This window comes from Peromyscus leucopus, chromosome 5, assembly GCF_004664715.2.
Source record: "Peromyscus leucopus breed LL Stock chromosome 5, UCI_PerLeu_2.1, whole genome shotgun sequence".
NCBI lineage: Eukaryota > Metazoa > Chordata > Mammalia > Rodentia > Cricetidae > Peromyscus > Peromyscus leucopus.
The window spans coordinates 56,275,388-56,301,819 of NC_051067.1; the positions used below are offsets into that span (position 1 = coordinate 56,275,388).

Genomic DNA, 26,432 nt, shown 5'->3' on the forward strand with positions numbered 1-26,432 from the left:
TGGCTATTATTATTTCCCATTCTTCAGCCAAATCAATTTTGGTTATAATTAGTCAAAAGAAACACATGTGCAAATAAGAGAGATGGTACCAGACACAATTCTTCAGGGAAAAGAACATCATATTTATTTCAATAAGTGATTAAAACTTTAGTGTCTTTCTTCCAGGATGTTGAATGTGGTTCCAGTTGCCTGTGAGTTGCTAAGTAGTATGGATCAACCAGAAGTGGTGGGTCTCATTAGCATCACCTCAATCATGAGCAGCAGCATCATTATCCACATTTAGGAGCTTCAGGTAGAAGCCATGATAAAGGGTATCATGTTAATATTCATCAGAAAATGGAAAATTGGGGTGTCCAACAGCACTAAAATATGAAAGAGAAATGTCCAATGTGGGATCAATGAATCTGGCTCAAACAAAATATATAATTATTGTTACTATAATTTATTATTATTTCTTGCGGGCTCTGGCACTAGAATGAATTTGAATTGCTTTATTTCCTGTTTTCAAAATCTGCCTTTCTTACTTTCACGAATGCAGCTTCATAAAAAAATTTTTTAAATACCATAAATAAGTTATTTAGATTATAGTCCCTGGCCTAGAACAGAAAACCAAAAACGTTTTCACATATGTGCTTTTGACTTAACTACATCTGTCAATCAAACACAGCAGAGAAAACCCCAGAATCTTCTTCAATTTAAGTCACCTAAAGAAAACAGGTGCTAATTGTGCATCTTTAGTACAACAACAAGTCTAGATAATTATCAACACAAAAAATTAAGAATGCCCGACTCACGAGTTCTAATTTCAATTCTGCTAAATATGCACTAGTTATTTTTGTCATTCTGAATTTCACACAGTGCATTATGTTTAAATTGGTGACACAATGCCTTTAAAAAGTCTTCCATGCCCATGGAACTTTCCATATATGTTTGTAGATCTCCTTATATTAATATCAATGCAATATATAAAGTAAAAATATTTACTAGCCATTTGGTGCTTTCTCTCTATATATATTATTCCCATACATTATCCACCATTTGCTCTATGCTAACAAAATTTAGTAATAAATCTACCAAATTTTGAGCCCAAACAATTGTGGGTTTTTCAATGCACTTTCAAGCACTATAACACTTATTTCCTTTATGAGTAATATTTCCCACCACAAGCAAAAGGATAATGGAGATTCCCCTTCAACAAGCAATAAATTTAGACAAAAACCTATAGGCAGCTATTGATTTCAAAGAGAGGGAGAATTATTATATTCTAGTGATGAGTCCCTTGTTTGGTTATCCAATACAAAGGGGTCAGCCCTAGAATCGTATACACATAAGCAACACTAACAGACTTATCAGATTATACACACACACACACACACACACACACACACACACACACACACGTATGCAACAGTACTAAAGAAAAATAGGCCATCAAATTGAGAGGAAGGAAGAAGGGGGATGGGAGTGATTGGAGGGAAGGGACATGAGAGAAGCTAGAGGGAGGAGAGGGAAGGGGAGGAATGATGTATATTTTAATTTTATATGTAAAATTTTATATTTTAATTAAAGTAATTTTAAAACAATGCTTATGGATGCCTTACTTGCTCCTGTTTGTAACATACAGTTAGGATCGTGTTCTAAAGTAGAGAATGAAAGAAGAAAAACATTTTAAAGATTGTAAACTCTCTTTAGTAAATGTACTTCTGCTTAAATAGTCTTTCCTTACTTTTGAATCCCTCACCAAAACTTTTAGCCTCTTCATGGAAACCTTTTTGTCTCTGAAACTCACCAAAAGATCCATTGTGGGTCTCTGAACAAATTTGCACCAAAGGAAGGGAGAGACTTAAAATTAGGAAATTGATGCAACATGTTTCTCAAATAACCTTACAGCATTTACTGAAGTTACTTACAAATTCACCGGAAAATATCTGAAATTTCTGTTCAGGCCATCTAAGACTTCCATATCCTCTGGAGGCAAGTGGAATTCAAGTACCTATCACACAAGGAGAAAAGATTTTCACAAATCTACTCTGTGAACTTGCCAATCTTGAAAACCCAAGTTAATTATATTGGTTCAGATAAAATATTTAAAAGAGCTGATAAATTTACAAAAATAATGAAAGACATTGGAAAATACACAGGTCATCATCCATTTATTCCATCTGGTGGAATAAAAACGAAACGTTTTTTTTTTCTTTTTGTGCATGATTTTGATTAATACATCGAGAATTTCACACAATGCATTTTGAGCATATTCATTCCTTGGCTCCTCCCCTTACCATTTTCTCTGTCCTCTCATTCCTTCTCCTCCATCTGTGAGATTACTTTTTCATTTTCATCTTTCTCCATGGAGTCTGTTTTGTACTGCCCTCTTACTTTTGGTGTTGAGATAGTCCTAGTATGTGCTTGCTATAAGTGGTTACATCATTAAAGGAAAGTAACTCTCCTCTCAGTAGCTATTAGATATACCAATGTCTCCTCAGCTAGTGGTGTTTTTACATGTACACCTTACCCCTTCTTGCTAGAATTTTGTCTGGCTGGAGCTTGTAAATAGCTTGTACATGTTGTTACAATCACTATGAGTTCAAATGCACCTCTGCCTTGTTGTGTTTGGAAAATACTATTTCCTTCATGTTATCAGCCGCCCCTGGCTAGATCTTACTATCTTTCTGCGCTCTCTTCTGCAAAGATCCATAAGCTTTGGGATGAAATATATTCAAGCTGCACTACCTGAGGAGACTCAAACATGGCTGGAGAAGAAACAAAGATGGCATCACTCAATGACTGCATTACCATGTACTTAAAAGTTCTGAAGAATCAAGAAAATAGTTTTAAACACAGAAGTTAATCAATCAATTTCCCTGGATATAGATATATTTGAACAATATCCCTTTAAATAAAATTTAAGCCAGGAGTTGTCCAAATATAAATGATATCTTAGGACAAAAGAACTGGCTTGAAAAACTTCATTCTCTAAATACGTGATTTTTCTTTTAACCTCAAAATGACTTTCATGAAAAAAACAAAAAGGTCTCATGTAGAAAATAGAAAGATCATCAATCAATTAAAATAACAAAGCATAAACTGATATTCATTCAAAATGAATAAGCACATAAGCACTAAATTACGTGAAAATATAGGGGAATATAAAAGATAATAATAATCATAATAATTTACATAATAAAAATAGAGATGCTCCATTTCAGAAGGTAAAGATGTCATTTGTACATGTCTTACTTAGTGATGGAAACTAAATCTCTTTGTTCTCTATCAGACAATATTTTCTTTATTATTTGAGAGGGCTGGGATGGAAGAAGAATACCAAAATATATTGTATGAAAATTTTAATAAAAAATAATTAATTAAAATAAATAAGAAAGCATTTAATCCCAGAATTCAGGAGGTAGAGGCAGGTGGATCTCTGTGAGTTTGAGGTTTGCCTGGTCTACAGAGTGAGTTCCAGGAAAGCTAGGACTGTTACACAGAGAAACCCTGTCTCAAAAAACAAAACCCAAAAAATAAATAATAAAAAAGAAGGAATATGTTATTAAAAGTACAGAAAGTTTCAAATTTAGACTAAAGTACAAAGATCAATGCAATGAATGCCTGGCACCTAGATCCGTGACTTGTGAGAATATTCTGGCATTTATTGATATTTCTGGAAATGACCACATTTGTAAACATTCAGTTTTGTGTTCTGTTAGCAGTTCTTGAAAATCACATTTGAAATCTCACATGCACAAGAAATGCTACAGACAATGATTTGACAAAAAATTTACAGAGGTTTCCAAAGAAACTTATGGGTGAGGAAGAACACCCAGTGTAACACGAATCTTAAAATGTCTTATTAATAGAAAACCCAGAGCCAGATATTGGGGTAAAAGCTGAAAGATCAGATAGGCAGAGAGCAAGCCACTAGTTCTTACCCCTATGAAATCCTCCACCAATAAAGAGTGAGTTTCTTTTTCCTCATGTCTTGTATACCTTTCTGTGTCCTGCCATATTACTTCCTGGGATTAAAGGCATGTGTCCTTCCCAAGCAAAGACATGAGATCTCAAGTCCTGGAATTAAAGGTATGTGCCACCACTGCCTGGCTCTGTTTCCAGTGTGGCCTTGAACTCACAAAGATCCAGACAGATCTCTGTTTCCAGAGTGATAGGATTAAGGGTGTGTGCCATCACTGTCTGGCCTCTATATCTAATCTAGTGGCTGGCTCTGTCCTCTGAACCCCAGATAATTTTATTAGGGTACACAATATATTGGGGCACACAGTATATCAACACCCCCAGGGTTCTAGATACCCATAGCTTCCCACATTACCTGAATGTTCTCTTTCATCTCATTCTCTTCATAACTATGAGCCAAGGCAATGACCCCACGCTGCACCTGGTAGCAAAGGGCAATCTGTGCTGGACTTCGATTGTGCTTTTTGGCCATGGCACAAAGAACTGGATCATTCAAAAGAAATGGGGCATTCTGGTCTACCCTAAAAGGAAAAGCAGAAATACTGAAGCTGAGTGTTTGGTTTCTTAGGGGACATCCAAACACATCAAGATATTGCTCTAGACAAGAGATCATCATAGTTTTTCCCTTGACTAGAAGCATCAGTACTTTGAGGAGACTTTCTAAGATACAAATTCTCCTGTCTTCCTGAATCAGTTCAGAGAGAAGCTATTTAAAGAGAGGATTGTAGAAATAAAATGTTCTTATATGATACCTATGAACCATATCAATGACCAACATGACACAATGAAGGTGCAGTAGTGGCACACATACCTTGGCAGTAACCAATAACTCTCTAATTAGACTTAGATCCTCCATTCAACAAGAGGGGCACCTTGCCTGGTACTTGAAACCTAGCCAACTACTCAGTGACAATGAAGTCACAGATGTTGGGGGAGAACTTGCAACCACTACTTTACTAAAACTGCATAATCTTTAACAACAATCTAAACGTTTGTCCTTACACCCACAAATAAGTGTAGTCTTTAGTATATATATATATATATATATATATATATATATATATATATATATATGCTTGCAATAACAATTAGTGAAAACAGAGGCAATGAATTTGAAGAAAAGTAAGAGGGACATATGGGGGGTTAGGAGGAAGAAAGGGAAAATGTTACAACTAAATCATAATCTCAAAAAAAAGGTTCTGCTTATTACCAGGTTTCAGGACGCTGAGATCCCAGGGCTCCATAGGCAACCAGAACAATATCTTTTGACTTGCAGAAATCCAATAGCTTGCTCTGGTTCAGATAAGGATGACATTCTACCTATAGATGGACAATATAGAAATATATTGTACTATAAGAAATTCTATTTAATAAAATAGTTTTTACTGTGTCAGTGTGTGGTTGTGTGTGTATATGTGTGTCTGTACATGTGTATATTGGTATCCTTTAAGGGTAGAAGGTGGTAGATCAATCAAGTCTTTAGAAGAGCAGCAAACACTCTTAACTATTGTTTCATCTCTCTAGCCCCCAAAGTGCCAATATTAATATGAAAAATACATATGAAAAGTAAACAGAACTTAAATAGAAAAATATGTGCAACATGACATTGGAATTAAAGAAAGTAACATGGCTAATTTCTTTTATAAATTGACTTCATATTAGTGACCCTTATTCCCCTGGTTGAAAGTTATTAAGAAGTAAATTAGAACAGAAGACACATGTGCATAAATGGTAAATGGTTGATTTGATTGCAGAAGACACAAAAGAGATGACAACTAAGATGTGGTCAGGAACAAGGTCAGCTTGTGTTCTATGAGTGGACTTCGTCTACCACTAAAACCACTGTAAGCATGTAACTCATCTGTCTAATGTGGGTCCTTTTATAGCAAGCATCCAGTCAGGAACTATGCTTTTGGCTCTGAGGTCACATTCATATCTGCAGATTTTTATATTCATTGGGCACTAATATCATGCTGCCATCATTACTAAGACACCATCAAGAAGAGATACAATTGAGAATCTGCAATGTGCTCTGGGACAAAGACACCACTGTGAGAATATTGTATTCTATAAATTTAAGATGAATGAGAAGTGGGAAGGAATGGTTACCTGCTGTATGACAGAAAGAAGACCATGAAGACCAGAAAAAGAGGCTTGAGGGTTCTCACCTGGTTGCACACAGGCTTGTACTTGAGCCCTGGCTTGTTCAGGATCATCTCTAACAGCCTGCGGTTAAAGTTGGACACCCCGATGGACTTGACAAGTCCTGCATCCTTACACTTCTCCATGGCCTAGGGAAGGAAGAATTGTTTAGGGCCATATATACATTTATAAAGTGTATTGACAAGTTCTATATCACATTGACACAAGCTAGAGCCATTTGGGAAGAAGGGCTCTCAATTGAAAAAATGTCTCCCTAAGATTTGCATGTAGGTAAATGTATAGAATATTTTCTTAATTAGTGATTGATGAGGAGGGGGAACCTCAGCCTATTGTGGGTGGTGCTATCCCTTGCAGGGTGTTCCTGGATGGTACAATAAGGCAAGCGAGCCAGTAAGTAATACTCTCCCATGGTCTCTGCTTCAGTTCCTGCCACTAGGTTCCTACCTGTTTGAGTTTTCCTGACTTCACTCAGTGATTGACTGTGATGTGAAACTATAAGCTGAAATAAACCTCTCCCTCTTCAAGTTTCTTTTGGCCATGGTGTTTTATCACAGAAATAGAAACCCTAACAAAGACATTTGGTTAATATGAATGAAAAATGGAACTGTTAAAAGAACTGTCTAGAAATGGCAATGTATACTAAAAACAAAAGCAAACAAAAACAAACAAAAAACCCTAAACATGAAGTACTACAAAGTACTTTAAAAAACTGAACTAAAAGAAAACAATCAATCCCATTTAAAATTGTGTTATGGGATAACCCTAGGTTCCCTTTCTCATCTTGTCACCTTATCCTGTCCCACACTTCTGGTGGAATCTCCTATGCCACCAGAAGCCAAACCAGCATCCTGAACCCTAGAAGCCCCCAGGCCAGATTGGTGGCCACACACATAGCCAGAATTTCAGTCCCAAACTTGGACAGCAACCACCTGCTAGACCAGAGGTCATTCAGGCCATCAGAAGTCCATCCCCCAACATGGATGGAAACTCTACCCAACCACAAGTCATGGCAGTCAGAAGACCAGAGAGGAATCAGAAACCAGGGAAGAAAACATTCATTCAACAAGGACAAATGCAGGATTTGGTGCCTAAACATATAATAACTCCAGATGTCTAAATATAAGTATAAGAACAGAAACAGCCCAGGAACTATGCAACCACCAAAGCCCAGAAATTCCACCACAGCAAGCCCTAAATATTCCAAAATAGTCAAAGCATATGAAAATGACCTTAAAACCAACTTTATGATGATGATAGAGGTCCTTAAAGAGGAAATGAATAAACCTTTAAAGAAATCAAGGAAAAGACTAAAAAAAGGGGGAAGAAATCAATGCATCTCTTAAAATGTCTAGAAAACCAGTAAAAACAAACAGTGGAGAGAAATGCATTTTCAAGTCTGTTCAAGAACTGAAAATGGAAATAGAAGCAATAAAAAAAACAAACTGAAGGAATTCTGGAAATGGAAAATCTAGGTAAGTGAACAGGAACTACAGATGCAAGTATCACCAACAGAATACACGAGACGGAAAAGAGAACCTCAGACATTGACACAATAGAAGAAATAGAAACAGTGGTCAAAGAAAATGTTAAATCTAAAAAATTACTGGCATAAAACATCCTTGAACTTGCTCTCTAGACCAGGATGACATCAAACTCAGAGATCTGCCAGCTTCCCCTTTCCCAGTGCTGGGATTAAAGATGTGCCTCACCACACCCAGCTCTAAGCTTTTCTTTAGTTTCTTTTCACAAATTGGAAATTTAGCAGAGTGGGATCCTGACCTGAGGTCACCACTCTCTTTATTCCATTTGTTAATCTGTTTATCTCTTTGAACACAGAATTTAGTGCTACTCCATTTTTGGTACTCTTTTTCTCCTCAAAATTTACATTTTGTAATTTACCCTGCACAGCTTGCTCCTTTTTGTTATAAATCTTCATTAGAGTTACCACTATTAACCATACAACAGAATCTACACTAGGCTGTTTTGAGATTTCCTCTGCCAACAGAATTAATCCAAAACTCCTCACTTTAGCCTCAGGCAGACACTTCAGACAAGGGCAGAAGGCAGTCATGCTGTGGGATGTTCTGTATGTCCTGTGGGAGCCTGTTCTCGGGTTCCTCATGGCTTTACCCAGCAGGTCCGCATAGAGGATGATTAGGACCACGGGCCTGAGTGCAGGTGTATGAGATGGTCTGCACTTGGCTGTGCTGTGGGATGGCCTGTATGGCAAATGTGTTGCTCTTATTGGTTAGTAAATAAAACACTGATTGGCCATGGCTAGGTAGGAAGTATAGGCAGGACTAACCGAGAGGAGAAATAAAAAAACAGGAAGGCAGAAGGAGTCAATGCCAGCCGCCACCCTGACAAGCAGCATGATAAGATGCCGGTAAGCCATGAGGCGCGTGGCAAGGCATAGATTTCTGGAAATGGATTAATTTAAGTTTTAAGAACAGTTAGCAAGAAGCCTGCCACGGCCATACAGTTTGTAAGCAATATAAGTCTCTGTGTTTACTTGGTTGGTTCTGAGTGGCTGTGGGTCTGGCGGGTGACAAAGATTTGTCCTGACTGTGGGCAAGGCAGGAAAACTCTAGCTACACAGTCACTTTCTTCACCAAAATATCACAAGAATGATCTCTAGGCAACATACTAAAATTCTTCTCTGAAACCTCTTGAGTGAGGCCCCACAGTTCAAATAACACTTAGCACCACTGTCTTCCATGCTCTTATTAGTATGGCCAAGTAAGCAGTGCTTAAAGCATTCCACTGCTTTCCTAACCATGACTTCCAAAGTCCAAATTCTTCCAAACACAAACATGGTTAGGCCTATCACAACAATACCCCAGTCCTGGGTACCAACTCCTGTCTTAATTAGAGTTTCTCTTGCAGAGAAGAGACACCATGTCAACTCTCACAAAGGAAAATATTTAGCATAGGTGGCAGCTTGCAGTTCAATCCTGTACAATAAAAGAACTTCCAGAAGTATCACCATCTCTGATATCAAGCTCTGCTACAAAGCTATAGTAATAAAAACCTTAATGTATCAGCATAAAAACAGACAGGTTGGTCAATGAAATCCAACTGAACACCCAGATGTAAATCCATACTTCCATGGACACCTGCTTTTCATCAAAGTAGCCAAAGTTGTACATTGGAAAAAAGAAAGCATCTTCAACATGGATCAGATGGTGCTCACAGACTGCAACCCCTAGCTAAGGAAATATTGTCAACTGATGGGTGCAAGAGGAGGGAGACTCAGTTTTCATCTTGTCCAGCTTCTGATAAGTTGCCCGTCTTACAATACATCACTCCTGTACATACAAGCAGTACTAAGTGGACTCAGTGCGTTTAAAGTAGAGTACATCAGTTCTGGGGACAGTGCTGGTGAGGAGTTGGAGGGGGAAGATTTTATTAAAAGACACCTGTGTGTGATATTGCAGAGAGTACTCTTCCAATTATACTCTGGTCTTCACTTCTACTTCTCTATACTCAATTATGTATTCTGTTCCACTACTTCAGGAAAGCACCGTGAACACAAGATGCTCCTAAGACTCAAGGGTCAATATTCCATTCTCATAAGTGAAAACATGGCCAGACTCTCTCTTTTGGGTTTCTCTGAGGTCTTACCTTCATGTACTCACCTCCCAGGTAGCACAGAGATCTACTGTCTCAAATAATATTTTTCCATTTTCATTTATTGTATATATCTCCTCTGATGGCTGTAATGAAAGCACTTGTTATAGAAATCTCAGTAAATACATGCATCCCACCCATTGCAGCAGTCTTAGAAATCTATTGAAAATAGGAAAGTAAACATCCATGAAATAAGTTGTGTACAACACCATCTCTCATTTATATAAACAAATTTAATTAGGCTACATGATACAAATGACATACCTTAATTGACATTGGGTAATGAATAAGATAGAGGTCAACATAATCTAGTTGGAAGTTTTTCAGTGATCTTTCTAAGCCAACTTTGACCAGTTCTGGTCGATGGAATGTAGACCAAAGCTGCAGGGTTAAAGAATGGGCATTGTCTTAGTTAAAAATAATAACAATTGAGAAATTTTGTAATGAGTAGAAAACAATAACCACGGGGCATACTATTTATTTCAGTTGAGTTATTTGATCTGAACTATCTATGTGAACTTCAGAATACTACTGGTTACTCTTAGTTAATCCGATTAATACGGTAAAGACACTACTAAAGGGGTAAAATTTACCAAGTAATAATGCTCAAATCTCTGAATGATATGTAGATGTTATAAATCTAAATTTCTATAAGCATCCCATCCTCTCAAGTCCCCAGAAATATGTTATCATATGTTTATTAATATAAATCATGGGAAATATGCTATGAACATTTAATGACCAGTGGGCACAAATTTTCATGAATTGCATAGATTTTGTTTAACATTCCATGAACTCTGATGTTTTCTTATTTTCAGTAGGAAATAAAATGTTTAATATTATAAATGTTCAGGATTTTCTAAGCTTCCCAAGATATAAAGAAAACCCAAAATTGATCAAGGCTATTTCTGAGTTCACAGATAAGACTGAATCATGCTGTATTGAGCCTGGGCTCAGGAAAGAAAAGGATTTGAAAAATCATACATTTGTAGAAAGTAAGAAGCCTGTGGTTCTCTGTGATTTAAACTAAGCCTTATATAAAATATATGTGTGTATAAATGTTATACCAAAAACACATTTCACCAGCTAGCAAGGCAATAATATAATTTTAGATTCTTTACATCACATTTCATTAATTCATATACCAGCCTGCCACACACATAATACCTTTGTAGTGAGGAATATGTCTTCTCTCTTCACAACACCATCTGCAATCTTTCTTCGAATAGCCTGTCCTGTCTCCTTTTCATTTTGGTACACATAAGCAGAATCAATATGGCGGAACCCAATATCTATTGCTATTTTAGTAGACTCCAAAATCTTACTCTTAGGAACCTAGATGGGAAAGCAAAATTATAATTTGGACATAAATGACTGAGAAGTATGTTTTTGAATATCATCTTCAAGCCTCTTAATTAAAGGACAAGGGAATAATTCCTAGAATGCAATTTCCTGATTTTCTTCTCCATAAGGCTTTACAGAACTTCCAGTGAGCAACAATGAAATACATAGGCAGAAGCAATCACTCCCCCAAGAGGTAACTTTAATCTATTGTGGGGTATTCTCCAGGCAAGACTGCTTAGACATGGGTTTATGCCAATAAAAACCCTTTATTAACTAGCCAGCGATTACACTGGATGTTCAAGATCCCACTATAGTACTGAGTCTTCTTCAGGGTGAGCTTTCAAGCACACACACACACAAAAAAAAACATTTCCTGGGTTGACACATTCAGTTAACAAGAACAGTTAGCCAGAAACAGAACTACAGAAGCCAAAAAGCAAGGTTAGTATATTTAGAGACTTTCCTAATGTAGATTGGATGGGTTAGGTCTTTGTTTTAGTTTTGGCATGTGGTGCTGTCTATGTGCTGAGTTTTATAGCCTGAATTGCAGTTCTATCATGGAGTCATTTGTGCTAAGGTCTGGAGACCTATCAAGGTCTGGGGCCCTGTTACATTACTGATGCCATTCACTGCTTCTGTAAGTAGAGTAGTAAACACATACCAATATTTGTCTTGGTCTCTTTTTATTAATAAGAATTTGCCATCTTAAGAATCTCTTCACACATAGGCAATGTTGGTTAATAATTGACATTACTTAGAAGAATAGTGAGACCAGTGATTTCCTAGAACTTCCAGGAATCTGCACGTGGTTATAATCACACCTGATTGACCCCCCCCACACACACACACACCATGTGTGTGTATATATATCTCTGTCTCTCTCCCTCCTCTTTTCTCTGTCTCTCTCCCCCTCCCTCCCTCCCCTCCCTCCCTCCCCCCCCCTCTCTCTGGTGCACACGTGCGAATGTGTGAATATAAGTGTGTGAAGAGGATAGTGAACTAAGAGTACTTGTGGGGATCAGAGAACAATTTGCAGTTGGTTCTTTTACCATGTAGATCCTAGGGCTAGAACTCTAGTCTTCAGACTTGCCTGCAAATACTTTTCTTCACTGAGTCATGTTGCCCATTCTTGCATTATTGACATAGTAGTATTACAAACTAAAATTAGTGAGTGGAAATTTTCCTAGAATGAAGTATGGGAGTAATGTGGTACAGATTTCTATGAGAATTCTTCCAAGGAGTTTCTGTGAGAATTCTTAGAAGAAAGACACAGAATTTTCATTTCACCAGAGTTGAAATATGACAATGCATGAGAAATGTATCTACAAGAAAATCTCTTAAATCATGCCCTAAAATTTCTCCAAGCACTGATTATCTTCACCCCTATGCTACCACACACAATATTTTACTCATCCAAAGAAAATCAGATACACATATTCACTGCTAGTAGAGGCAGTCAAGACACAGTTAATATTCTCAGTAGTTATAACATTGAAAACAAAAACTAAATGTTAATAAGTAAGATTGATAAGAGGACTTGAACTGATGCTGCAATGATATTTTAAATCTTAGGAACATACACCGTTAGTCTGTGTCACCAAAAAAATCACTGGTGGGAAAATTTATAACCCATGAATTCATATTTAGAAATGTGAAATTATCCTTATTGTGTAAGGAATTTTTGCTGTGTCTGTAATCACTTAAAGCACAAATTCATTTTTTACAGAGACCGGTCTAAGGTAGAATTTTAAATTACTGCCTTTTCTTTGCATTTGAATAATGGCTTGAAAGTTCACATCTTAGGGGTAAAGCAAAAATCTAATGCATTCATGCCCATATTTAATGATTTTAGAAACTTTCTTTTCTCAATAAAAGTACAATGAAAAGATGATGATTTCCATGCTCCTCTCCCAACACCAGTCTGACTTTCTTAGTTTGATAAAGGACTCATCAAGGTGAAACTTTAATAGAACACTTCATTCCATTCTGCCCTTTGCACTATTGGTTACTTCAAAACAATTAAGTTGTGCATTAATATTCATAATTATGCAAGATATATGAGTATGGACATGAAATTCAGTTAACTTGTCCAAATTTATACAGTTGAACAGTCTAAGGAAGACTTTAGACTATTTACTTGCTTCTAGGCTACTAAGTTCTCTACTTTGTATACTTCATGTCACAATATCATCTTTATCACCGCAAGAGCAAATAGTTCATAGCAGCTTCCGTAAGGTTACAGCTTCCCTAGGTTTTATATTTTACAATCATGTGAATTTCCCACAGTTGTCAGTATTGCATAGAAAATTCTACTTATCTCAATTCCAGCATTTACTGGGAGTTGTTGAAGGCTTCCCTGCAGAACAGAAGTATTCCTCTACCAATTATTCTATGTTTTACATTTCCAGTAACTTTTGACACATCTGTTTTCTAGTGTTTTTTCCTTACTGAAAGCAAGGAAGAAATATATACTGAATTGTAGAAACAAACAGAGAAATTACTCCCAATTTTATTAGTATCAAGTCAAGGAAGCTGTGAGGCAATTTGCGGAGTAATGACTTTCATCTTTAGAATTAGGCTAGCAAATGAACTAAAATAGGGAAAATACAGTGCCCAGAACAATCACCAACAGCATAATCAGACCCTGTTAGGGCATGTTCTAGCTATTTTCATTCTTAACATGAAATAGTCCCAGCTAGCAGAAACTAAAAATCAGAGATGATAAAGGAGAGTTCAGCTCCCACATATCATAGATCAATTTTCTTTTGAGACTCTTGATTCCTAATCCTCCATCTTTTGTTACCTCTGGATTTTGAGCAGTGCCATAGCCCAGTACAGGCATGATGTGTCCATCATTGAGTTCCACGTACTGCTGTTTGAAACTCATTGTTTTTCACACTCTTCTGATTGTGCAGGTGGTGTATAAATTATCTCCTAGTTATGCATGATTGAAATAGGGGTGGGGTGGGGGCAGAGCCTAATTCCTAGAATCTGTTCAATGTTTAACCAATAGCCTGTGGGAGCAGTGAGATGATACAAAGCAACTCATGATTAACATTCAGAACCAATTTATTTGATTTATGTGACTGTGGTTTTGCCACTGAGGGGCCCACTGACCAACAGGCTCTCATCAGGTCAGAAAAAGGGAGAGGAGATGTGGATAGGTGAACTATTGGACAGATGTATAGACACACATGGGAACCTTATCTGAGGGCCAAAGCGCGATTCTTCATTTCATTTTTTCTATTTCTTGATTGTTCTCCTCTGTTTTCTCTCTGTTCTTTTATTTTACCCTGTTGTTTTTCTTTTAAATTTTCTACCAAATCTAGTCTCTCCTAATGTTCTCCTATTTTTTTCCCTGATCATTCCCTTCTATTCTTCTTTCCTGCTGTTTTTCCTTCTACACCTTTTCTTCTTTTTCTATCTCTTATTTTTTTCTTACCTTCTTTATACCTCCTAATCAAAAGATTTCTGCACAAGAAATGATTACTTCACAACCACAAGTTACATATTTTCCAAAAACTAATTAAAATCTTTACTATTGAGAGCCACTGGTAGCAAAAGACCATGGGAGTATATAGCAAGTGACAACTAGAGTTCAGAAGGTCAGTCTATCAGAACTAAGGGTTCTGTTAGAGGAAATCATCACACAAGGCATTATGGAATTACTGCCTTTTGAATGAAATGGCTGTCTCTTGTTGTAAACTTCTTATGCAATAATTCTATGATTCTCCCCATTTACCATGCATTTCCATGTTATGTGTACATGTAATCTCATAATTGCATCTCAGTCTTAGGGACAACTCTCCTTATACATTTGGGGTAAAAGGGTAACTGTCCCCAGCTGTGTTTATTTTTCATTAACATAAATCAGAGACCTGAGTCCCTCCCTCCCAAGGAAGCAATGCGTGTTTTATGCCTGGGCTTGTATGTATGTTGTGACTCCTGATAAAAAACTGTACATGGACACCCTTTGGGGCCAGATGGCCAGCAGAAGGGATAGAGGGTCTCTTTTGTTGTACTGAGACAAACTAAAAGTACTCTTACCCCTATTGCTTCCTTGGTCTCTGACCTAGAGCACAAGCAGTGGTGGGCTGGGGCATACTGTTGTGGTGCCACATGTCAGGTGAGCGGCAGCCAGGGAGAGACTCAAGTCACTACCAAGTGGATAGGTGCTGGGGCAGGCCATGAGCACTGTGGGGCTGGACATACAGGTTTAGGGCCAGGCCACTGTGCAGCTGTGGGGTAGAGACTTTGTGGTGCAAATGAAAACCAGCAGGGGCTGACAGTGTGCCTGACCCAGCACACTGTGGGACTCAGTGGGGAATTGCCCCTCTGAGGTCGCAGCCAAGGAGTGGCCTACAGGGGCCCTTCACTGGAGGGGCCCTGCCGGGACATGGAGTCCCTTCCAGTCTGCAGCTCTCACGCAGTTGAGAATCTGACCCATGCTGCACCCTATCCCCTCCCATGCAGATGGGTGGGGCTCCCACAATCTGCCTTGAGGGCTGCCTGCCAAACCTGACCAAGGTTTGGTTCCAAGAACAGAATGGAATATCACTGTCTATGGTTGCTAAGCTACAGCAGTTATAATGCTGTAGCCAGGGCGGCTTTGATCATTCAGATCCAATAGATTCTTCCCATTGTTACAGTGTGAATTGATGTGAATTTAGTTATTCTTGTTACAGCATATGCATCTATTTCTGTTCTTGTTTAAAATATTGTAGCTGTACAATAGATCCTAGACTACTGAGGTAACCCATAAGAAAGACTTTGGTAAGAGTTTCTGTGTTAAAATATAATGGACTGAAGTGCATAGAAGGTTGTAGAAGGCCAGAAGGAATGTTAACTGTGTTGTGGATTATGTTAAAAATGGAGATATATACATTTGTATTATGTGAACTTGTATGTGACTTGGATTTAACTCTATATGTGTGAATGTAAGTTAGCTTTAACTGTGTATTTATTTATGTGTATTTAACTTGGATCCAACTGTGCATATGTGTGCAAGTAATTATTGTTTACAAAAACATGTTTTAAACAGCTACCACATGGCTTTCCTCCATCTTGGCTGATGACCTAATCATGATGTAGGTAGCCACATGGCTGGCAGCTATCTTTTCCTAAGGTTATAAAGATCTATCCATGTTAACAAAAGCTAACTTAGAGATTTATACCTAAGTACTTATGTCTTTGCCAAGTGTTCAACAGCAAGCGTCTAGAGAATTTAAATAGATGGCTACATGTGTTTAATAAATAAGGTATTTGATTAAAATTAAGGTTGTACTTCAATGCTTTTATACACAACAATGTACCTTGCTCTGGCAGCTAAATTTTGTAATTTAAGAGTCACCCAGGTGATAGTCACCAGAAACTGAGATGTTCATTTCTTGTGATGCAGCAAGACATTGATCTAGGCAAAGGGCTTGGAACAGCTTGTGACTCCATGAGTCTCAACCCTTTGGGGGTTTAAAAAAACCCTTTTTATAGGAGTAGCCTAGGAACACCTATATGCCAGATGTTTGCTTTGAGATTCATACCAATGGCAAAACTGCAGTTATGAAATAGCATTGGGAAAGTTGAGAACCAGTGATTTGGAGAATGTTTCTCCTTACTCAAGATCTTTTCAGGCTTAAGAAGGTATGACTAGCCTCTTTGTCTTTACTAAATTTGTTAAGTTTAAGCTATTTGGATCAACTGAGTTGTGGGAACCCACAACTGACTCAGTTTCCCAGATTGAATCTGAAGTCTATTCTGAGTCAATAGAGTTCAAGCTTGCTTGCTCCAGGGCTACCAGGAAGTCCTAATTAGCCCACAGGAAGGAACACACTATCTAGCTAGATGCAGAAATGTAGAGTAGAAATGTATGTATAGTATGTTCTAACAAAATTAATCTCAAATTTGTATCAATATAGTGTATTATGTACACAAAAGTTGTGTACACTATACAAAAATGCAATCCAGTGTAAAATATTTAAAACTAGTAGTTGCTTTTTGAAAAGTAGATTCAATAATTAACCTTTTTATCTTATCATATATATAGCCTCCCTTTTTTCTTTTCAGAGTAGATTCAATAATCTATCCCTTTATCCTGTCATATAAGTATCCCCATTTTTCATTTTCTTTTTTTTCAAACAAGAACCTTGAATCTAATCTCCTTTGTTCAGCTTTTTAACTTATTATTATTACTGATAACTGCTTATAATAAACCACCCTACACAATGACAAATATCCATAACCCATTGAAAAACCAAAAACCACCCACCCACCTCTTGGGAATGTGGGCATTGTGTTCTTAAAATTACTTCCTGCTGTTTGAGCATGACAGCATCCTTAGGGGATCCCAGAAAGAAAAATTTGGGTCAGTTATCAAGTCCTGGGAGAGGTAGTTGTATCAATTGTTGTTCAGTCTCTATGTAATGGGAAAGTACAGGGCTTGTCTAAAGTCCTGGCTAGAGTAGTCTGTGAGGTTTAATCTTCTCAGTTAGCTACCTAGAGATTGTCATGAGCAGTTTGTAGCTCAAAGCCAATCTTTAGGTTGTGTTGGTCAGCTTAGTGACATTATCATAGTCCTAATGGACTCATTATTGTGGGGACCCATAATCCTTTTGGAGACTTCAAAATTCACTGTTAGGTATGGTCATGGTTCATTGGAGAAAACTTAAACATTTTAAATGTCATATGCAACAGATCTCAAAGTGGTTAAAGGATCAATATTTGTGATGTATATCCAGAGTACAAAAACTTAATTCATAATTACCTGATAGAGATTCAAACCTGAAATCATGTATAGGAAGCTAGATGAAGCCTTTTTCTAGAATTAGTTAGTACTCTATATGACCATTAATATCATTACAAAAAGTTGTATATATTCATATATATAAAGTTTTATATTTAAAAAGTTTTAAAGAGTCAAAATCCTTTAAACCAAAGGATTATGAGATTAGTAGCAATAAAATATTCCTTTAATTTTGCTTTTTCTTCTGTTCCATATTCCATATCAGGTGGATCTTTTTTTTTTTTTTTTTTTTGGTTTTTTTGTTTGTTTGTTTTTTCAAGACAGGGTTTCTCTGTGTAGCTTTGCGCCTTTCCTGTAGCTCACTTGGTAGCCCAGGCTGGCCTTGAACTCACAGAGATCCGCCTGGCTCTGCCTCCCCGAGTGCTGGGATTAAAGGCGTGCGCCACCACTGCCCGGCAAGGTGGATCTTTTAACATAAGACAGAGATTTTGGATTTTACTTTAACAAGCATGCTTGGGTTTAGAGAAGGAGAGAGCCACACTCCAACTCCAAAGCCTGCTTTTAATTTTTTAATTGGAATGGGACTACAAAAAGACCATTTGAATTATATGTCTGTAGAGAACAACAGAAACAAACAATTAGGGAGATTTATGAAATTTTATCATGTTGAAAATGTGATATACCAGTCGGACAGTGGTGCCTCACGCCTTTAATCCCAGCACTCAGGAGGCAGAGGCAGGCAGATCTCTGTGAGTTCAAGGCCAGCCTGGTCTACAAAGTGAGTTCCAGGAAAGGTGCAACACTACAGAGAAATCCTGTCTCAAAAAACCAAAAAGAAAGAGAGAGAGAGAGAGAGAGAGAGAGAGAGAGAGAGAGAGAGAGAGAGAGAGAGAGAGAGAGAGAAAGAGAAAGAAAGAAAGAAAGAAAGAAAGAAAGAAAGAAAGAAAGAAAGAAAGAAAGAAAGAAAGAAAGGAAATGTCATATACCAAAAGGTCAATTTATTCTTTTTCTTGGGACATTTTTTTTCAGGATGATTTGTTCTTTTTCTTCACATGTCTCTTTGTCCAGTGGTCTTCAGATTCTTCAGCTGGATGCCTTCATTCTCCTGAAAAGACAAAAACAAAACACTTCCCCAGCTCTAACTTTGAGGAGGTTCCCTTTTGGCAAATTATAGCTGACCAAATGAGAAGCATTTGTTAATCTTGTTAAGTTAGTTTAGAATGAACAGTCATGCTATTTGATGAACTATCTAACCAAGAAGTCTCTTGTTCAAATCAAACCTTTATCAGTTTTGATGGTGGACCATAGCTTTTCTTCTCTTGAGGAAACAAAAGCAAAACCTCTTCTCCAATGTAATCCATATATTGGTTTCCATTTTGAGGTCAGCAAATCTTTAAAGTATACAGGATGATTTAACTCTGTATTTTTTTCTATTATCCAATGTCTTTCCACAGCTGTTGTTCCTTTCTCATTAGCATTTAGAATATTCAAAGTTAATAAAGCGTTATGTAATCTATTTCTAGGGACATTTATTACCCCTTTCTGTTTATTTAGCACACCCTTTAGAGATCAATTTGATCTTTCTATAACCGCTTGCCCTGTAGGATTATGTGGTTCACCTGTAATATGCTTTATATTGTAATGAGTAAAAAAAACTGTTCCACATAATAGCCACAGATTCCCCTGTTCTCCCACTCTCGCCCCCCTCCCCCTCCCCCACCCCACCCCCCATTCCCACCTCCTCCAGATCAAGGTCTCCCCCGAGGACCGGGATCGACCTGGTAGACTCAGTCCAGCCAGGTCCAGTCCCCCCCTCCCAGACCGAGCCAAGCGTCCCTGCATAGGTCCCAGGATTCAAAAAGCCAACTCATGCAACTAGCCCAGGACCCGGCACCAACACACAGCTGCCTCCCAAACAGATCAAGCCAAATGACTGTCTCACCCGTTCAGGGGGCCTGATCCAGTTGGGGGCCCCTCAGCCTTTGGTTCATAGATCCTGTGCTTCCATTCATTTGGTTATTTGTCCCTGTGCTTTATCCAACCTTGGCTTCAACAATTCTCGCTCATATAAACCCTCTAAATGATGTTGTAAAATAAATTTACTTAAAAAAAAAAAAACAGTGGCAGATTCTGCCAAAAAAAAAAAAAAAGTTCTTGAACTTATTTACAGCATATGTCCATATTGTCATTAGCAAAATTCTCAGAGGTGAGAAAACTTGTTTAATAGCCTGTATATGTGCAATACCACAGGTCTATGTCTAAGATATGTTTTTTCAAGACAGTTACTGAACTTTATCTTAATAATCTAGCCTGAATTTTGAAGTCAATGAAATTATACATGCTAAATGAATATTTGGGACTCAAATGAAGAAATATCTATGTCATACAAGTATATGCATCTAGATGTTGTTTGCATAAATGATATAGGAAAATAAAGCAAATGTCTTGAATGAAAAAAAAAACTGTTCCATTTAACTAGAGACATATGCTGGAGCATTGTCAGTCTTAATTTGTACAGGTATACCCATGATGGCCATAACATCTAGCAAATATATGATTACAGAACCAGCCTTTTCAGGGCTCAAAGCACTTGCCCATTAAAATCCTGAATAGATATCAATGGTGTGGTGCACATCACTTTAGTTTTCCAAATTCTACAAAATGAAACATAACCATTTGCCAGATTTCAATCCTTTGAGTACCATTTGGGTTACTTCCTGCAGGTAGTGGAGTTTGGTTGTATACAGAAGAAGAAGGACATTTCCTTATAATTTCCTTGGCTTGTTGCCAAGTGATGGAAAAATCCTTTTTCAAACCCTTGCTATTGACATGGTGTTTTTTATGAAACGCTAGGCCTCCAGCACATTTCCTATCAATAGTTGATTAATTTCGTCATTAACTTGTGCTAGAGGGCCTGGCATATCCATATGAGACCGGATGTGTGTCATATGTAAGGAATGATTCTTATTCCTGATTATTTCTTGTAACTGAATAAATAATGATGTTAATTCTTACTCAACAGGAATCAATTCAGCAGTTTCAATCCATGTGTCCCTCTTTGGGTCCTCCTTGTTAACTAGCTTCTCTGGAGCTGTGGGTTGTAGTCTAGTTATCCTTTGCTTTACATCTAGTATCCACTTATGAATGAGCACATACCTACACAAAGGCAAACATCCATAATCCATCTTTGGTGAATGTGGGTGTTGGTTACTTAATACTACTTCCTGTTGTTTGTGGGTACTAAAATCTTTTTTGGAACCTTAAGAAAATCAGGATAATTGCTAAATCTTTGCTGGAGAAGTCTGTGAGGCTGAATGATCTCAGCCAGCAACCTTGAAGCTGTTTTGGATGCTGGATCCCTGGGAGCATGTGTTTTCATTGGTGTCTGGTCCCCTTGCTCTGAAAATATATGCTTTTAAAGGCAACATACATATCTGCAATAATATAAGTATAGATTGCACATTGTACATAAATCAGCCAAAGATTTTTTTCTTATGTATTTGAGCAGGTAAAATATACATCACATGTCCTGTAGTCCTTCTAGGTTTATTTCTTTATGTTTGTAGTAATGGTTTTCAGGGGGGTCTTTCTCAATCAAACCTGATTTTCTTTAACCCAGAATAAATCCACAGCCTGCATTTCCTATGGACGTAAAAGCATAACCTCTCCCTTAAAGTAACACAACTTTTGACTTAAATTTTGAAGTCAAGATATTTTTTAAATATATAGATTAGCTTAATGTATCAGTTTTCATAATCCATTGTCTCTTAGCAGTCAAAAAATTTAAAGACAACACAATAAGATATATGATGCAGACTGTGTATTTCCCATCTTTATGTGGCTTATTTCTTTTATATTATTTTACTCTCTTTTTAAGAACTTTATTTTATAATTTTAAAACCTTATATTTCTTTTTTTGTGACTGTCTATGCCTTCTCTTTTCCCTCCCAAACCTATTTATTTTTAAACACACTGTAAACCATTTAGAGGTTTTGGGTTTTTTTTCCCATCTGAATTTTTTCTTTATTGCATATTTGTAATATTATTTTTGACCATATATGCCTTTAAACTGTTAAGCAGCGCAGCTAGGACCAAAGCATTTGTTTTGGCAGCTGGCTCAGCCTCACTTGGTTTCCTGAGAACCTAGCTTCGTGATGGTGGTACCAGTGAGAGTCACGTTTACTGCCCCAAATCTGTGATGTTGTGTGTCTGACCAGAAATAGTAACTGGCAAGCAGATGAACCACACATGAAGACTTTGTTCTTGATCTTTGAGACACTAGACTCTTCTTGTAACATTTGCCAAGACAGATTAACTTTCAAATATTTTTAAATGATTAATCACAACAAAATAGATAACCAGGTTTACATTTTACACACTTCAGTTTATGGACAGAATTTTATTTACAAAATATATAGGCTAATTGGGTATAGTTTACTGCTAGATATCATTAAAATGTATCTCAATAAAACAATAGCCATATGAATATCCGAATCTTAGACACTGAAGAGCTCCTTATAATGTATCATTTGAGAATATGAGGATTTTACATGATTAGCTCAAGCTTCTTATAGAATGAGGTGGTTTTGTTGTTGCTGTTGTTGTTTTGTTGTTTATACACATACTTCTTTATTTCTCTGTTATACTCTGATGCTTCCACTTACTCTGGTTTAAATTGCTCTTGAACTTTTCAAGAAACACTGAGACTCTGTAGGGAGCAGAGTTCATCATTTTATACTAAGCAAAGCAGTTTCAGATATTTTAAAGTGTTAGCTTCCTACCTGGAAACCCCACACAAATTATTGAATCTAGGATTCCATTGTATTTTTGTATGTAAACATGTTTCTCAGTTTCAAAGATAATATAATTTAGTTCCAGAAAACTGAAAAATATCAATAGTTCATAATCTGCACTTTCAGGAAAAATGACAATGATTTACAACTATGCCTTTTCAGTTATGAATAAAATATTACCATAAAACTATATTTTTGTAATATTAAATATATGAGAAAACAAACAAAAACACCAAAAATCAACATGATGACCACAAGTAGCACACACATTTCCATTTCAATAATTACTTTAAATACCAATGGCCTCAATTCTCCAATTAAAAGACTTAGGCTTACTAAATGGATCAAGAAACAAAAACTGCCTACCTGTTGCCTACAAGAAACACATTTTATTTTTAAAGATAGGTGCTGCCTTAGAGTAAAATGTTAGACAATTAAATGGGACCAGGAAGCAAGGAGGCCCTGCTGTTCTAATAGCTGACAAACAGACTTTAGACTAAAAATAAACAGGAAAGATAAAAAGTGTACTTCATTTTAATGAGGGGAGCAGTTAACAAAGAAGATGTTACTATCCCAAATAATAGATAAAATATTAAAGGCACAGATTAACATCGGTCCATTAATAGGTGATTTCCCTCTTTCTCCAATAGACAGGTAATCAGACAGAAAAAAAAAAAAAACAAAATTATCATACATCAAATAGACTTAACAGAATTTATAGAATATTTCACCCAAACACCAGAGAATACACATCTACTCAACAGAACATGGAAGCTTTTCTAAAATATATTATATCCTAGACACAAAACAAATCTTTATAAATTCAGAAAGATAAAATCACTCTTTGTATCTTAACTGATCATAATGCAATACCGCTTGAGTAGATGCAAATAAGTCTCTAGTAAATACACAAACTCATGAAAATTGTACAACTTGTTACTGAATAGGTCAAAGAGGAAAAAAAATCAAGAAAGGAGTAAAATATTTCCTGAAAGAAACACAACACACCAAAACATCTGGGACACATTGAAAGTAGCCCTGTGTGAAATTTATAGCTCTAAGTGCCTACAATAAAAAATCAGAGGGACTACAAACAAAGGGCTTAAAAGTACAACTAAAAAATTTGGAACACAAGCAAAAACAAAATCCAAACCTAGTAAAAACCAAGAAATAGCATAAATAAGAGCATAAATCACTACAATGGAAAAAAAGAAAATGAAACAAGTAAAAAAGCAAAAAGCAAACAAACAAAAAAATTCAATGACCCTAAAGGCAAATTCTTTGAGAAGATAAATGCTCCACAGACCGCTCTTGGTCCAACTAAAAGAGCACTCCCAAATTCCTTCTATGAATCCACAATCGTTTTTCCTAAAATCAAAACCAGAGGGGAAAATGGGAAATTAAAGGAAAAAATATCCAATAAAATGAGTGCAGACATATATCAACAAAATTAAACACCATGACCAAGTTGGCTTTATCCCAGAAATGCAGGGATGATTCAACATACACAAGTCAATAATTGTAATAAAAACATAAATTGACTTAAAGACAAAAATACACATTTTCATCCCATGATCATACATATGATCATCCCAATAGATGCAGAAAAGCCTTTGAAAAAATCCAGCTTGCCTTCATTGTAAAAGTCCTAGAGAATGTAGGACTAGAGAAAACATACCTCAACACAATAAAAGCTATATATGAGAAACCCACATCCAACATCAACTTAAATTGAGGAAAGTTGAAGCAATCCCATTGAGGTCAGGAATGAGACAGGGTATCCACTCTCCCCATTTCCTTTTAACATCATGCTCTAGGTGTAAGCTGAAGCAATAAGGCAAAAGATGGAAGTTAAAGGGATGCAAATCGATATTTACAATTAGTTAGGAAATGGAAACAACTTAAATGTCCTTTAACCAACAAATGGGTAATAAAAATGTAGTACACTATAAAATATTAGTGAGCCTTAAAGAAAAATGAAATCATAAACTTTACTGGTAAATGGGTGGAACTAGAAAAGATAATATTGAGTTAAGTGACTCAGACCCAGAAAGACAAACATTATATGTTGTTTGTCATCAGAGGCCCCTTGCTTTAACTCTTTAGATGTGAGTACATAGCCTGGAGTAACTGCAGAAACCAGGAATGCTAAGGGGGACTATTGCCAGAATATGGGTATTGTGAAATGGAGAGGGAGATAGCAGGGTACAAATGATCTGATCAGGGGAATGGATATGGGGCTCTTCATGGAAGGAGAGATAAATAGAGAAAAGGAGAGAGGAAGGTAAAGTTGAAGGCAGGATACAAGGGATCTGATTGAAGAAATGAGCAGGAGGGATTATCTGGGGAGGAAGACAGAGGTAAATATAAAAGAAGGATGGAGAAGAGTAAAATAATAAGGATGTCTGGAAAAGTCTAAAGAAATTATACTATTAACTATGTATTCAAATGAACTATAATACAGATAATTCTGTGTATAAATACTCATATATTTTAAATGAACTTTTCTAATCTGAGCTGACAGTACTCCCTTTAAGAGCCACAGATTACCTAACAAAATAACCAGTACCAGACATGAAAGCTCTCTGTCTCAGTTTTGGGTTTTTATTGCTGTGAAGAGACACCGTGAGCATGGCAACCCTTATAAAAAATATTTCATTGAGGGGGCTCACTTACAGTTTCAGAAATTTGGAAAATTATCATCATGGCAGGGAGCATGGTGGCATGCAGGCAGAGGTGGTGCTGGAGCTGAAACTGCTACATCTTGCAGGCAACAGGAAATCAACTGACACACAGGGCAGTATCCTGAGTATATGAAGCCTCAAAGCCCACCCCCATTGTGACACACTTCCTCTGACAAGGGCATACCCACTCCAACAAAGCCACACCTCCTAATAGTGCCACTTCCTAGGAGATTATGAGATTATGGGGTTATTGCATTCAAACTACCATATTCTACTCCCTGGCCTCCATAAGCTTGTAGCAATATCATAAAGCAAAATGCATTTTAGTCCAGTGTTAAAAGTCCCCATAGTCTATTACAGTCTCAACAATGTTTAAAAATCCAACACATGACAATCTCTTAGCTGTTATCACCTGTTAAAATCAAAATCAAAATGCAGATCATGTAGTTCCAACATATAATGGCACAGGACATACATTACCATTTGAAAACACAGGGAATGGAACATAACGAAGAAATACTGGACCAAAGCAAGACAGAAAACCAGCTGGTCAAACTCCAAACTCTGCATCTCCACATCTGATGTCAAAATGCTCTCCACACCTTCAATTCTGTTGAGCTTTGTTGACTGCAACACACTTCTTTCTCTTGGACTGGTTCCACTCCCTGTTAGTAGTTCTCCTTGGCGGTATCCCGTGACTCTGGCATCTCTAACATCTTGGGTAATAATTACAAAATTCCAACCTTCCAATATCTGAGATCTACTCATGTTCTTCTGGACTCTTCCAAAGGCCTTGGGTTACTTCTCTAGCTCTACCCTTTGCAGCACACGCAGCTCATCTTCTAGGTTCTGGCTGGCTCCACTCCACTGCTACTACTGTTTTTGGTGCTCACTCCATGGTACTGGCATCTGAAAAAATGCTTGGGTCTTCTGCTGCAACTGGGCTGCACTTTCACCAATAGCCTCTCCTATGCTCTCCTCATGGTGCCAAGCCTCAACTTCTTTGCATGACTCCTTCAATCCTGGACCTTCAATTGCCTCTGAGGCTGCACCTTCACCAATGGCCTTTTCTCTTCCCTGAGAGTGCCAAGCCTCAGCTGCTTTCCTTCAAAACCA

General features: G+C 37.2%; 1 protein-coding gene across 7 annotated transcripts; it reads right to left on the reverse strand.

The window, feature by feature from the left end:
- Window positions 1–98: 98 nt before the first annotated feature.
- Window positions 99–26,054, reverse strand: LOC114708733 (aldo-keto reductase family 1 member C2-like). 7 transcript variants are annotated; one of them, XR_005091613.1, is made up of 11 exons: window positions 25,797–26,054; window positions 10,927–11,094; window positions 10,024–10,140; window positions 9,768–9,845; window positions 6,135–6,257; window positions 5,177–5,286; window positions 4,322–4,487; window positions 1,911–1,993; window positions 1,742–1,810; window positions 1,602–1,637; window positions 99–362 (listed from the first exon to the last, which is right to left on the reverse strand). XR_005091613.1 is itself a non-coding variant. In XM_037205956.1 (11 exons), coding segments are annotated over exons 1-10 (957 nt in total). In that variant the 5' UTR covers window positions 25,887–26,054; the 3' UTR covers window positions 99–362; window positions 1,602–1,636. The 7 variants fall into 7 exon arrangements, 6 of the variants coding, with proteins under 6 accessions (XP_037061851.1, XP_037061852.1, XP_037061847.1 ...); XM_037205956.1 differs by having other exon boundaries at window positions 1,790–1,810; XM_037205957.1 differs by lacking the exon at window positions 1,742–1,810.
- Between the last annotated feature and the right edge of the window lie 378 nt (window positions 26,055–26,432).

Excerpts from the sequence above, each read along its gene's own strand:
- LOC114708733 (XM_037205952.1), bottom strand. The coding sequence starts at position 25,886 with ATGCAGAGTTTGGAGTTTGACCAGCTGGTTTTCTGTCTTGCTTTGGTC. Across the intron at positions 9,846-10,023 it reads ATTACCCAATGTCAATTAAG|CCATCAGAGGAGATATATAC; the intron begins GTATGTCATTTG and ends CTTTCATTACAG. Across the intron at positions 1,994-4,321 it reads AGATGAAAGAGAACATTCAG|GTACTTGAATTCCACTTGCC; the intron begins GTAATGTGGGAA and ends CTTGTGTGATAG.